The 11,971-nt window shown below is 34.1% G+C and overlaps 2 protein-coding genes across 4 annotated transcripts; one reads left to right on the top strand and one right to left on the bottom strand.

The window, feature by feature from the left end:
* Nucleotides 1–99: 99 nt before the first annotated feature.
* LOC149966272 (thioredoxin, mitochondrial) lies at nucleotides 100–1,261 on the top strand. The gene is made up of 2 exons (XM_090181537.1): nucleotides 100–457; nucleotides 519–1,261. The coding sequence occupies exons 1-2, from the start codon at nucleotides 174–176 to the stop codon at nucleotides 760–762; spliced, it is 528 nt and encodes a 175-aa protein (XP_090037663.1). The 5' UTR covers nucleotides 100–173; the 3' UTR covers nucleotides 763–1,261.
* Nucleotides 865–5,799, bottom strand: LOC149966271 (uncharacterized). 3 transcript variants are annotated; one of them, XM_090181519.1, is made up of 10 exons: nucleotides 5,673–5,799; nucleotides 5,224–5,315; nucleotides 5,043–5,152; nucleotides 4,840–4,962; nucleotides 3,371–3,728; nucleotides 2,975–3,310; nucleotides 2,722–2,910; nucleotides 2,588–2,663; nucleotides 1,550–1,602; nucleotides 865–1,488 (listed from the first exon to the last, which is right to left on the bottom strand). In XM_090181519.1, exons 1-10 carry the CDS (start codon nucleotides 5,788–5,790, stop codon nucleotides 1,372–1,374), a joined length of 1,572 nt encoding a protein of 523 aa, XP_090037645.1. In that variant the 5' UTR covers nucleotides 5,791–5,799; the 3' UTR covers nucleotides 865–1,371. The 3 variants fall into 3 exon arrangements, with proteins under 3 accessions (XP_090037645.1, XP_090037653.1, XP_090037641.1); XM_090181515.1 differs by lacking the exons at nucleotides 865–1,488; nucleotides 1,550–1,602 and adding an exon at nucleotides 1,925–2,527; XM_090181527.1 differs by lacking the exons at nucleotides 865–1,488; nucleotides 1,550–1,602; nucleotides 4,840–4,962; nucleotides 5,043–5,152; nucleotides 5,224–5,315 and adding an exon at nucleotides 1,924–2,527 and having other exon boundaries at nucleotides 3,371–3,720.
* Nucleotides 5,800–11,971: the final 6,172 nt, after the last annotated feature.

The raw sequence follows: 11,971 nt of genomic DNA, 5'->3' as shown, positions 1-11,971 counted from the left end.
TTAGCGACATCTACTGGATTAGGCGTAAGCACCAATAAGATTTAATTTCAGTGAAGCGTACGCCATCTATCTTCATTGAAAATTCTTTATATTAATAAGATTGTGAAATCACACCGCTTAAAGTATAAAAAAAACCGTGCTAATATTTAAATTTTTTTCCATTTGATTGCATTATGTTTAAGCGAGGCATCAGCCTGTTAAATTCTACCGGTAATGGCTTATTTTTTCGCATTAATAAAGAAAACTTATTAAAAAATAATAACTTTCACAGTGACCTTGAAATTTCCTCTAACAAAACGTGCCAGTTAAATTTAAATAAATCGAAATTAAATAACGTAAATCGTACATTCACTACTTCTACGGTATATAGAGACTGTTTTAACGTACAAGACGTGGACGATTTTAAAGCCAGAGTTCTGGAAAGCAACGAACCGGTTATCGTAGATTTTCACGCAAAGTACCTTTTACAGCAAGCTACCTTTTTATTATACTAATTTAAAAATAAAAACGTATTTTAGATGGTGTGGACCATGCAAAATATTGGCGCCTAGACTAGAATCAATCATACAACTGAAAAAAGAAAAAGTTCACTTGGCTAAAGTTGATATAGACGAACATGATGGGTTAGCGGCTGAATATGATGTTAGTGCAGTTCCTTCTGTAATTGCCATTAAAAATGGCAAAGTTGTGGACCGTTTCATCGGTCTCTTGGATGAGGATAAAATTATTAGTTTTGTTGATAAATTAATTGGACACAAGTAAATTTCTGCACCTGAAAACTCGTAATTTTACATCAATGATGCTAAAATTTAGAAATAGAAATACTTGTTTAAAATTGAAATATATTAAAAATCTTGGAACAAATTGATTTTTCAAAATATTTTATTTTGGGGATATTTTAAACAAGTGCATTAAGGTAAAAAAAGTACAGTGTTTTGCACCAATAGGATACTTAACGCCGTATCATAACAAAAAGATGGTTTATTATAAAAACCATGAATCATAAATTAATTAACGTATACAATTTGGCCTACTATTTTGGCTTATAACTTTGTCAACTCTTGTTTAAGGTTCTAACGCTAGCTGCTCTTCGGGCAATTTCATACCAAAAAATCATACATTTAAATAAATTTAAAACGACCAAATCCTAAACACTTGTCAAAATGTCCTAAGCTATGGTTAATTTCTTTATATAAAAACTTTCTTTAGAATCAATATCTAACGTTATAAATACAAAAAAATTTAAATCTTTTTTTTAAAGCTTATTATCAATAACTTCTTTTAATTTTGAAGTATTAAAATTGTACTGATAAATATATTAAATAGAAAAAACTGATTTCGTAAAAAAGAATGAAGAAAATGAAAGTTAAGTTAGCTACCAGGGCCGGCTGTTCTAGAGTTAATTTCATCGACCGTTTTAGAAACTCGTTCTGACAACCCTTTGAATTTTGACAGATCTGGCCCCAGCATTTTAACTAAAGCAGGAATCTAAAATAAAATATTAATTTCAAGAACTAAAATTTATTAAAAGAATCATTATTTAGTTTACCTCCGTTGTGTTGATAAGTATGAATCTTGATAAAGCGGTAAGGCATTGGAAAGCTACAAAAACACCATTTATTAGTTTTGAATGAAACGCCAAGATTAATTGATTTTTCTAAAAAAAATATTTTGCATTTAAAAACATTTTTTTTTAAGGCCAAAATTTTTGTTACATTTTACATTTATCAGGAGTTAATAAATTTAAATGGACATATATTTCAGTAAAAAGGTTATTGCAATGTTGAAAAAATTAGCCAAATTTTCAAGGAAATAAATGAAAATCATAGACCTAAAGTAAAATTACCTTCAAAAACTGCCAAGATAAAATTGAATTCCCTGATTTTATTAAGATTAAATAGATTTATTTTATGTTACTGCTGAGCCCACAATAATTTTGTCAAGAAAAAATTGCATAAAACGATACAAAATCAATTAAAATCAGATTTAAATAAAAAAATATACAAAAAAACTTGGTATTATTTTGAAAAGTTTGGGGATACAACCGAACGAGGGCAGCAGCCCAACTACTTTTCCCACAATTGACATTTGGCCAATTTGGCTCCAGTTGACGAAAAGTTCATTCTGCCAACTCCCCTTCTCTTTGTCTCCAGTTGAAAAAATCAACTCCCCTTCCCTTTGGCTACAGTTGATGAAAAGTCCATTTCGCCAACTCCCCTTCCCTTTGGCTTCAGTTGACGAAAAGTCCATTTCGCCAACTCCCCTTCCCTTCCCTTTGGCTTCAGTTGACGAAAAGTCCATTTCGCCAACTCCCCTTCCTTTCCCTTCCCTTTGGCTCCAGTTGACAAAATTAGTTCAATTCCCATTCCCTTTGACTCCCCTGTTGATGAAAAGTTCATTTTGTCAACACCCCTTCCCTTCGGCTCAAGTTGACGAAAATTTCTTTCACCAACTCCCATTCCCTTTTGACTCCAGTTGATGAAAAGTTCATTTTGCCAACTTTCCTTCCCCAATGAAATAGTCTTTGTTACACCCCAAAGGTATTACCATAATGTAATTGCGAAAAGTATATTGAAAAATAACAAACCAGTTTCTTCTTTTAAATCACTTTGCAAATATTGCAAGATTGCCATTGATAGTTCGGAGGCAGTGTCATCAAAGATCTAATAAATTATTAAAAATCTTAACTAAAACCAACAGAGAAAAAATATATATTGTTACCTCTTTCAAAGAAAGATTGAACATGAACTTTGCTCCTATTTCTTGAATACTGGATTTTTCATTCAAAATGCAATGCGTAGCTCCGCGAACAGTGACCTTAGAGTTGTTGCAAGGTTTACCTTCCTCCTGCCATTCAGAAATGTACATCAGCCAGTCGAAACAGCTAGGTTGCTGGCAGAGGTTACATAACTGAAATAACAGCAACATAGTAATGATTCCAGACATTTTCCGTTAGTTTTAGTTTCTCTCTTACCAGCTTGGCAATTTCTTCTTGCTCCTCGAAAGTTACATTCTCAACTTTGTAAATGTAGCTCATCAAATGATGATCCTTGCGGTCTTGATGAAGTAATAAAATCAAATCATCCTTCAAGGAACAAGCTTGCAAAACTTTGAGCATTAAAACGTGGCATTCAGGCGGTACATTTCGATCGTTCAAGAGACGTCCGACCAAATCCAGGTGGGGATTTCCCAGAGCCCAAGCTCCACAATCGGTGGTCATATACTCTAGTAACTCTTTCAGAGAAGTTTTCTCTTCTTCGTTTAACTGCGATTCCATCTTTTCAGCTAGATTTGTCAACGCAGCGATACCCTAAAATTATAACTCATGAAAATCATAAATTTAAGGAATTATAAAGAATAACATATTTACATCAATGTCCGGATAAATTATGGGTGGATCAGTATATTTTCGGCTTTTTCTTGTAGATACGAAAGAAGATTTTAAGGTACTGTCATCGTCATCACCAAGATCCGAACCCCTCCTTTCAGATTCGGGTCTAGCGTCGGCGGATTCACTCATTTTATTGTTTGAAATGGGTGATTTGAACTCTTGAGGTGGGGTTAATAGTTGCTCGAATACGTTATTAGAGGGAGTAGGCAAGGTGGGTTGCTGGTTTCTCGTATGGGAAGACTGGAACGATGAGAACGGATTGAAATTTATTCCTCTTGATCCTTCGGCGTGTATTGGGATATTCTCCAAGTATGATCGCAAGGAGGCACCTATGGGACTGAAATTGTTTCAATCTTAAGAATAAAAGAAAAAAAATGTGCTACAATAATGTCTGACTAAGCTCAGAGTTACTCGACTCAAAACATTTTATACTTTAAAAATGACTCAGACTTCGAATTTATAAACCAAAATAGTTGAAATTGCTCCTTAGAAAATCTGGAGGCAACGTGTCTCTGAAAACCTAATTCGGAACCAGTTTTGGCTTCAATCCCAAAAAATTTAGACTTTAATTTTTACAAATATTTAGACTTTCAATTTTATCCAGAAGCAAAAATTAATAAGCAAATTAGAATAAATTGTCAATTTTATAAATAAACTATAAAAAAAATTTAAAATAAAAATAAATAAAACTGCCTGCCTATACTATTACGGAATTACATTCATAGCTAAAAAATAAAAGCATTCATAAATATAATTAAGAAAATAAAAAAACAATAGAAAAATATTAAAATAATAATCAAACTAACCGGAAGTATAAAAAAACCAATACGATTCTCTTTACGATAGGGAACTAAAAGGTAAGCTAACACATGCAAACGAACTTAAGAAAAATCTGGCAAGTAAAAGACTTTGAAAGATCCAGAAGATGTTGCATGGGAGAGAAAATTCTAAAAATAGAGGACAAGGAGACCCCAACCACACCCCCTGATTTCCAGCCTCTTCTTATATAAGATCTGCGCAGAATGTATGTATATATTTAAAATGGGGGGCCCAAATTACTGCTCAATACTAAGGTTTCCCCGCTGAAACTAAGAATAGACTGAAAAAAAGCAGTGCGATGCTCTGCTCTCTAAGAAGAGACAGGATAGATATAAAGAGATATACATATGTCAACAGCCAAAAGGCTGTTAAACTTTCGTCCAAGAAAATACGGATGCAGTTGCCAAAATATTTAACAAACGAGAAGTCTTTTTCAATCTACACTAAAGCCTTAAAGGTTTTCCCCAGTATCGCGGCATTTCAAGCATTTTTTGTTGATTTTGGCCCGAAAAATGAATTCTTAAGTTTGAGGTAATTTTTTTAATAAATTTTAATATTTTTATACCTTTAAAACATTTTTATGCAGTTAACCTTAAAGGGTTTTTTTAAGGTTAAAGAGGTTAACTTACGTATTAAGCACTTCGTTCGGTAGATCTAATATTTCTTGTGGTATCGACTTTCCTGTTAAGAACGTAGCTACTTCTTGGCTAAAGTTATTGCAATTATGTTCAAAGAGACTGTATGAGCCTAACCTATGGTTTTAATAAAAGTTTTAGATTATATACATATTTTATTATGATTTTTAGGATTTTTTTAAATGCGTTTGATTTACCTGTATGTTGATTCTCCTAAAGCAAATATATACTCTAAAAATACGCTATATGGTATTTCAGTTTTTCCTAAATTTATAATTTGATCTGGTTCACCTAGCAGCGTACCGCACTAACAAATATATAATGATTTGGTTTTAGTTTTGGAATCACAGTTAAAATTTAGGAAAAGGTTTATCTTACAGGATTGCAACTTTCGATTCCATTGGAACCGAAGAAGTATTCCCTTCCATACGCCACTATCCCGGTGTGCCATATTCCTTGTAATGGTTTGCCTTTAAATCAAATACATTGAAAGCTTAAAAAATAACTAAGTTTGGTGAAGTTTATTTTTATTAAACTATTTTTTAGAGTTCTCCTTTAATTTCCGAGTTAGTTTAAGTTAAAGTATTCATTTTTGTTTGATCAATTATATTATGTCAAAATTTCATTTTAACTATATATTCAAAATTATTGGTCATTAAAGGATTAATTCACGAAAACACCTTAGTCATGCTTGTAACATGCTACATTACACATTTTAAATCACCTCAGGTGTCATTGTTAAGCCTTGGCAGAACACCTGTATTATCTTTTTTGGTAACTGGAATTTCGGTAAGTAGGTCAAATTAATAACTGCAGTTTATAAATACCTAGTAATAAAGGTGCGAATGTTTTGGCCATTCCTTTAGTCATGTCGTAAACGTATAACAAAACTTCGAATTTAGTTTCAGCTTGGACATTAGGATAATCGTCTGCTTCGCCGGCCATCGTGACGTTCTTGAAAAGTTGAAATTTATAGGAAAAATATTTTCGCGCGCGTTAAAAGATTCCCTAGCGGGAAAGTTTTAAACTAGAGCAGAGAGACAAGGAAAACATAGAAAATATGAATAGGAATAGAAGCTATAGCTTTGACATTGCTTTAAATTGTTTCTCGAAGTTTCCGGTGGATACTTCCGATAATATTTATTTCTAAGTCATAACATTAACACGAAGGTTATACAGGTTGCCTTACTTGTGGGAGTATTATCAGTAATATCAGTGGGCATCATGGACTTTTTTGGGAGACGGTATTTTTCTACAATATTCCCGCCTTTTCTCTCTCTCTCCTTTCTGGAGTTTTTACGCGGATGAATACAATCAGAGAGGGAACTTCGCGTCTAAGCGCCGTAAATAAATGATTGAATAAAACATCTTCAAAGGAATCGCCATTGCAAGAAGTAATATTTTCAACAAGTGTATCATTTTAACCAGTATAGCTTTTATTGACATATTAAGGCTAAGCAAAAACTCGACGTTCTGTTTACAGATGAAAAATTTCCATTATTTCAACAAGCTCCTGGCTCTCGGATATATAGTTTTTTTTAAGTTAATGAAGGTGAAAGAAGAAAAACATTTCCAGAAGCAGTTAAAATTGCTTCTTAATATTTACTGGAAATTAATAAATACAAAATATAGTTATTTTACATTAAATCTAATCCACAAGAGCTTTTTAAACCATCAATGTTTTGGTCTTAGTCAAATCAAATAGGATAAATCCATTATTGACCCTACGAACGTGCTCAATTTCTTTAAAGGTCCAAAAACAGCGAAAGACTGGTTTTGGTAATGTAATTGTACCAACCGATTCTTTCTTGAAATTTATAACAGAAATAAATCAGGTTTTTGACACAAGTTCAAATAGGCCTTTCTATTAAATATGCAACGCTTGCTGAACTTCTTTTTATGTAGCTCATTCGTCAAGAAATACGTGTAGTTCAGTTCAGTCATTGAGTTGGGAATATTAATCTAGAGATCCAATCAAATCTGCTCCCCGCGAAACAAGTTTTTGAAAATAACGAATGTGCCGTCTCCTCTAAAATGACGAGAAAACGTTATCATATGACCCGTGGCACCATCCATTATTTTTGAAAAAAAATATTTTTGCCGGAAAACGCGTCTTATTTGAACGAACCATTGAGAGATAGACGGCGCCACGGGTAGAATGATAAAGTTTTCTCGTCATTTGGGAGCAGACGGCAATATTGTTATTTTTTTAAAACTTGTTTCGCGAATCGCGAAATACTGAAATCCGACATTTTGATTGGACCTCTAGATTAATATTCCCAACTCAATGAGTTCAGTTTCTGCTTAAAAACAGGGTACCTCGTCGAATTTACTCTTTATGTCCAGGGCTTTTCACAGCAACATCAAAACAATAAGGCCGTGTTACTTTATAGAAAGGCCTATTTGCTCTCATACGTGACTAACGTTAAAATGAATTGCAACGATTCATCAAGCGGCTAATTGATAAGGACTGTGGTAATGTGGTTTCATGATTTTTAAACTGTCTTTGGAAAAATGATACAAAATTTCTTTAATGGGTTTTGCATACAGAGAGGCTCTTTCCATGAGCGCACCCAGAGCGACCTTTCGGTGTCGACGCATCTGAACGGTCATGAAAATTACGCGACGCGATATCGCCGCCTGTTTCCATTGTCGAATCGAACCCCCACTGATGAGTAGATCGCTCCATTTGTAGTGCTACTAACTGGCACTTTGAAGCATTTATCCTAATATTTTCTTTCTAGTCCAATGCGGTGGATTAAGTCAAACTCGACTTTCACCCAAATTAATTTTACTTACGCTTACGCCACAAATTTATACGTTCATATAAATGTAAATTAGACGGTGAAATTAGTGAAGCAGTTTGGATATATAATTCAGATTGTACCTGATCATGTGAGAAAAAGATAACGGATTGATATGTTCAGATAGAAATTAGAAGCACTAGATTTACCAGTTGTTTTTCAATTCGGAAATTGGCTAAAAGGCACACCGAGTATAGAAGGAATAAGGAGAGAAACACCCAAAATGTCCCCTGTAGCATTAGGGTGTCGGTCAAGAGTCGGGTATGGGTCTAAAAGTCGGTTTCAGGTCGACGACCGTATGCCGACTCAAATTGTTTAATTTTTTCAAACCCCAAAAATTACAAATTTCCATTTTGAGACTTTATAAAGTCGGCAAGTCGACTTTAATGTACAATCGATATGCCGACTTGATAAGGACCACACATGTATTTTTTCATATTTTTAAAATAATTGTATTTTATTGTATTTATACTTGAAGTTAATTTTTACTAATTATGATTAATTATTTTTTGAAATTAATTTGCATAAGAGGTTACTTCCCTTGGAGCAAATTAGAGTCGGGCCGACGTCGGCAAAAGGTACTAAACACTAAAGTCGGCCGACCTTTGGATTGAGGCAAAAAATGATTTACGGTTTTAGTGTCGAAAAACGTTTCGACGTTTTTAGGTCGGCATTTGGTCGTCGACTATAAACCATTGAATTGGGAATAATACTGCTAGAATTAAAATTACGATTTCAGTTGCCATGGTTACGCGGGACCTAATCTGATAAGACTGTACGAAATTCATCTTTATAATTAGGCGGTAGCGCCATCTATATTTTGTAAAGTTATATGGCTAAAAATAAATAATTATTAGCTAACTCACCGTAACTTGAGTTAAAAAGAATCGTGTTGACAGAATAAAATTATTTTTAAACAACTTCAAAGGTTTGTTTGTTACGAGAAATCATACATTTCTATTTCGCATCAGATTCGCGAAAAATTCAATAGCAATAGTTGCCACCAATAGAGACAGATGCCCCCACGATAGAACGATAAAGTTGATAAAGTCTCCTTATTGAACGAAATTGGTCCCGCGCCAGCCAGCTTTAGTTGTACCTCTATTTATTCCCAACTCAATGCTATAAACCAACTTTTCGACCGTACCCCGACTCTAAACCAAAGACTGTATATAAATAGACTGGCGTGTTCAATAGCTCAACTTGCATACGATAGCAGACGAGGGTCAAAATTTTCCCCGCGCTTCAGAGTGCTACTAGTGGCGCCTCTAACGGCTGGTCAAAGGCTTCTCCCGTGTTTCGAAAGTGTTAACAGGTTTTTTGTATGGATACGCCTGTCTAGTAAGCGAAGCGTATATAGTCTTTGCTCTAAACCGACTTCATGTGTTACAGGGGTTTGCGATTTACGATATTATTTCAAAATATTAATTCCTGATTTTTATTGATATTGATTAATTATACTCTAAATAGAGTAAAAAATTTAAAATGTATTAATAAATAGGCCTATTGATACGAGCACAAACGTTTTTCAAACGCTTCATAGTTTAAAAAATTCAAAAGCACGCGCCAGTTGATACTTTCGCAGCGCCATCTCCGGACTAGCAGCATGTTAGAAGTTTATAGGTGATTATGAAAAAGAATTGCGCGCAGAGGCTCACGAGAGTTGGTTATTTTTTGACAAAGCGTCGGCTGCTTAAATTCGTCTGCACCTACCGAGGCCCGCGGCCGTCCGCGTTTAGTAAAAAGCACCAACCATGGATTGATTGTTTGAAAAGTTAGTATTTTTTAAAATTATTTAAAATACATAAAGTTAACAAATTTATTATATATTTTTTTTATTTCTTAAAGTTCTAGACCAAGCATTGATAAAGAAACAAGCCCAATTTAAATAGAAGACACAAGGTTATATTTACATACATGTTTCCATTATTCCTGAAAATGAATTAAAATCAATTTGGATAGAATTTAAAAATATTTCATTTAATAAATCAATTACCTTAATTTAACGACTTTTCAAACTTCTCTCAAAACGAAAAAGGAAAAATTGAACAATGAAATAATAGAAATCTCGCTAACCCTTGCCCAACTAGCCAGACGAATTTACAAAAAGGGCCAATTTTGATACTTTCAACTTGGTAGTACTTAACCAAATCACGTGATCACCGATATTTTTCATAATCACCTATTGGCGAACTCGCTTGAGATGAGAGGTGTAATTGTTGACTTGTGCGCTTAATTTTCTATTAAAAATTAATGGAAAAATCATTGAAATCTTGAGAAATACATTAAATCGAAACTAACTAATATATCAATATAAATAATATCTATATCAATTAATTATAGCTTTGTGAACAATGTTTTGCATGAGCTGTTAGGCCTTGGCTATTACAAGGTCATGTGTTTTATAAATAACATATAAAATAGACTACAACATTAAAAGATAATGATATTTGTTAAAAGTATTTGAATTGTAATTGTTTTTACGTATTAAAATCTAGAAGCTTAATTAAAATGTTTATTTTCTATATCACTACTATACTAATTCTATGTACTTCACCAAAAGATTTTCAGTCTTGTATATTGTTTGGATTAGTTCTATTAATATAAATAGCTATCATTTTTGTTTACAAAAAAAAATGGAAAATTATTATCGATTCAATCTCAGCTAAATTACTGTTAAGGCATCAAATTGGTATTAAGTGGGAGTTCCGAAGTGCGATTTAATTTGACGTCGGCACAACGTCGTTTCACAGTCGGAATTGTATGTATACGAAGTTAGCCCAACGTCGTTTCCGAGTCGGAAATATGCCCTTGTGAAGTCGGCCCATAGTCATTTCTGAGTCGGCCCATAGTCCTTTCTGAGTCGGCCCATAGTCCTTTCTGAGTCGGCCCATAGTCCTTTCTGAGTCGGCCCATAGTCCTTTCTGAGTCGGCCCATAGTCCTTTCTGAGTCGGCCCATAGTCCTTTCTGAGTCGGCCCATAGTCATTTCTGAGTCGGCCCATAGTCATTTCTGAGTCGGTCCATAGTAATTTCTGAGTCGGTCCATAGTCATTTCTGAGTCGGTTCATAGTCATTTCTGAGTCGGTCCATAGTCCTTTCTGAGTAGGACATACATCGGAATTGAGTCGAATTTTTTTGTCGATCGACGGTCGGCCGACTACTTTTCTACTAGGACATTTCGACCTTTCAAAGTAGGGTGGCCCGACAGTAGGCCGACCTTTCTGTTTTAAGACACTAGCCGACGTCGGCCTGACTCTAAAATGCTACAGGGGGTAGTGAGAACGATGCGATGACCGTTTCCAAGAAACAAAAAGGAGCGATATTTTCTCCCCGGAACACCTCTTTTGTCGTGCCAAGAAGGTCGACCACTTTTATCGCACTAACCCGTTTCCATGACCGTTCAGATGCGTCGACACCGAAAGGTCGCTCTGGGTGCGCTCATGGAAAGAGCCTCAGAGTGCCCTCAAAAAACAAGATATAGACATTAATCACAGAAAACTGTTAAAAATACCAAGAAAAAATAATTGATCTGAAACTTTTTTCTTAATATTTATACATTTTATATTTATATTCTATAATTTATTCCAATCCAAATTGAATTTTTATTTTACCTTCTCTACATCTGGTCTTTACTCTCTAGGCCATAAATTTTTGAATTATTGAAAAGAATAGTTTTCAATATTGAAATATTAAAAGCTAGTAAACTTTGCTGTTCTTACTTCTTATATTTCCAATGAAATTTTACATTTAATTATTTTATTAACAAAATAATTCAACATCCTAAAATGACAGGAAACAATTTCTAGACGTTCAATACCATAGAGTGTTCAATACTATGAAAAGTGGCCACTGGCGATATGAAGTTCTCTTCAATTCCCGTATGGTTCAAAAACCGGGTACGAAATTTTAACATTAGTGGAATGGGAATAAAATCAGGCATACTTCTCAACTCGCCCCCTACAACTCCTTAAAATTTTTGAATAAACTTTTGAAACACCCTGATGTTCTGCAACGTATCAGATACCATACCTTTCACTTGGCCGCATAACCGATCAAAAGGCCGAGGGACGATGCAAAATTCATGGAAAAATTTCTGATATACATAACAAATCAAGCCAAGGAACGAGAAGGAGAATTAGGTACTGTAATCAAAAGCTAATTTTTAGGTCAAAAACCTACGAAACCTATGATATCTTCCGATGGGAATACCTCTGCGTGTGGTGCCATACCAGAGTGATTGAGAAAAATCATTAAACTCCTGCGTAATAACAAAAATAAATTCTCATATCTTCCGATAGTCTTCTAAATTAAAGAAAATGC

This window comes from Leiobunum rupestre, chromosome 1 (genome assembly GCF_980474605.1).
Source record: "Leiobunum rupestre chromosome 1, qqLeiRupe1.1.hap1, whole genome shotgun sequence".
Lineage (NCBI taxonomy): Eukaryota > Metazoa > Arthropoda > Arachnida > Opiliones > Sclerosomatidae > Leiobunum > Leiobunum rupestre.
This window is presented reverse-complemented; position numbering and strand designations above follow the sequence as displayed.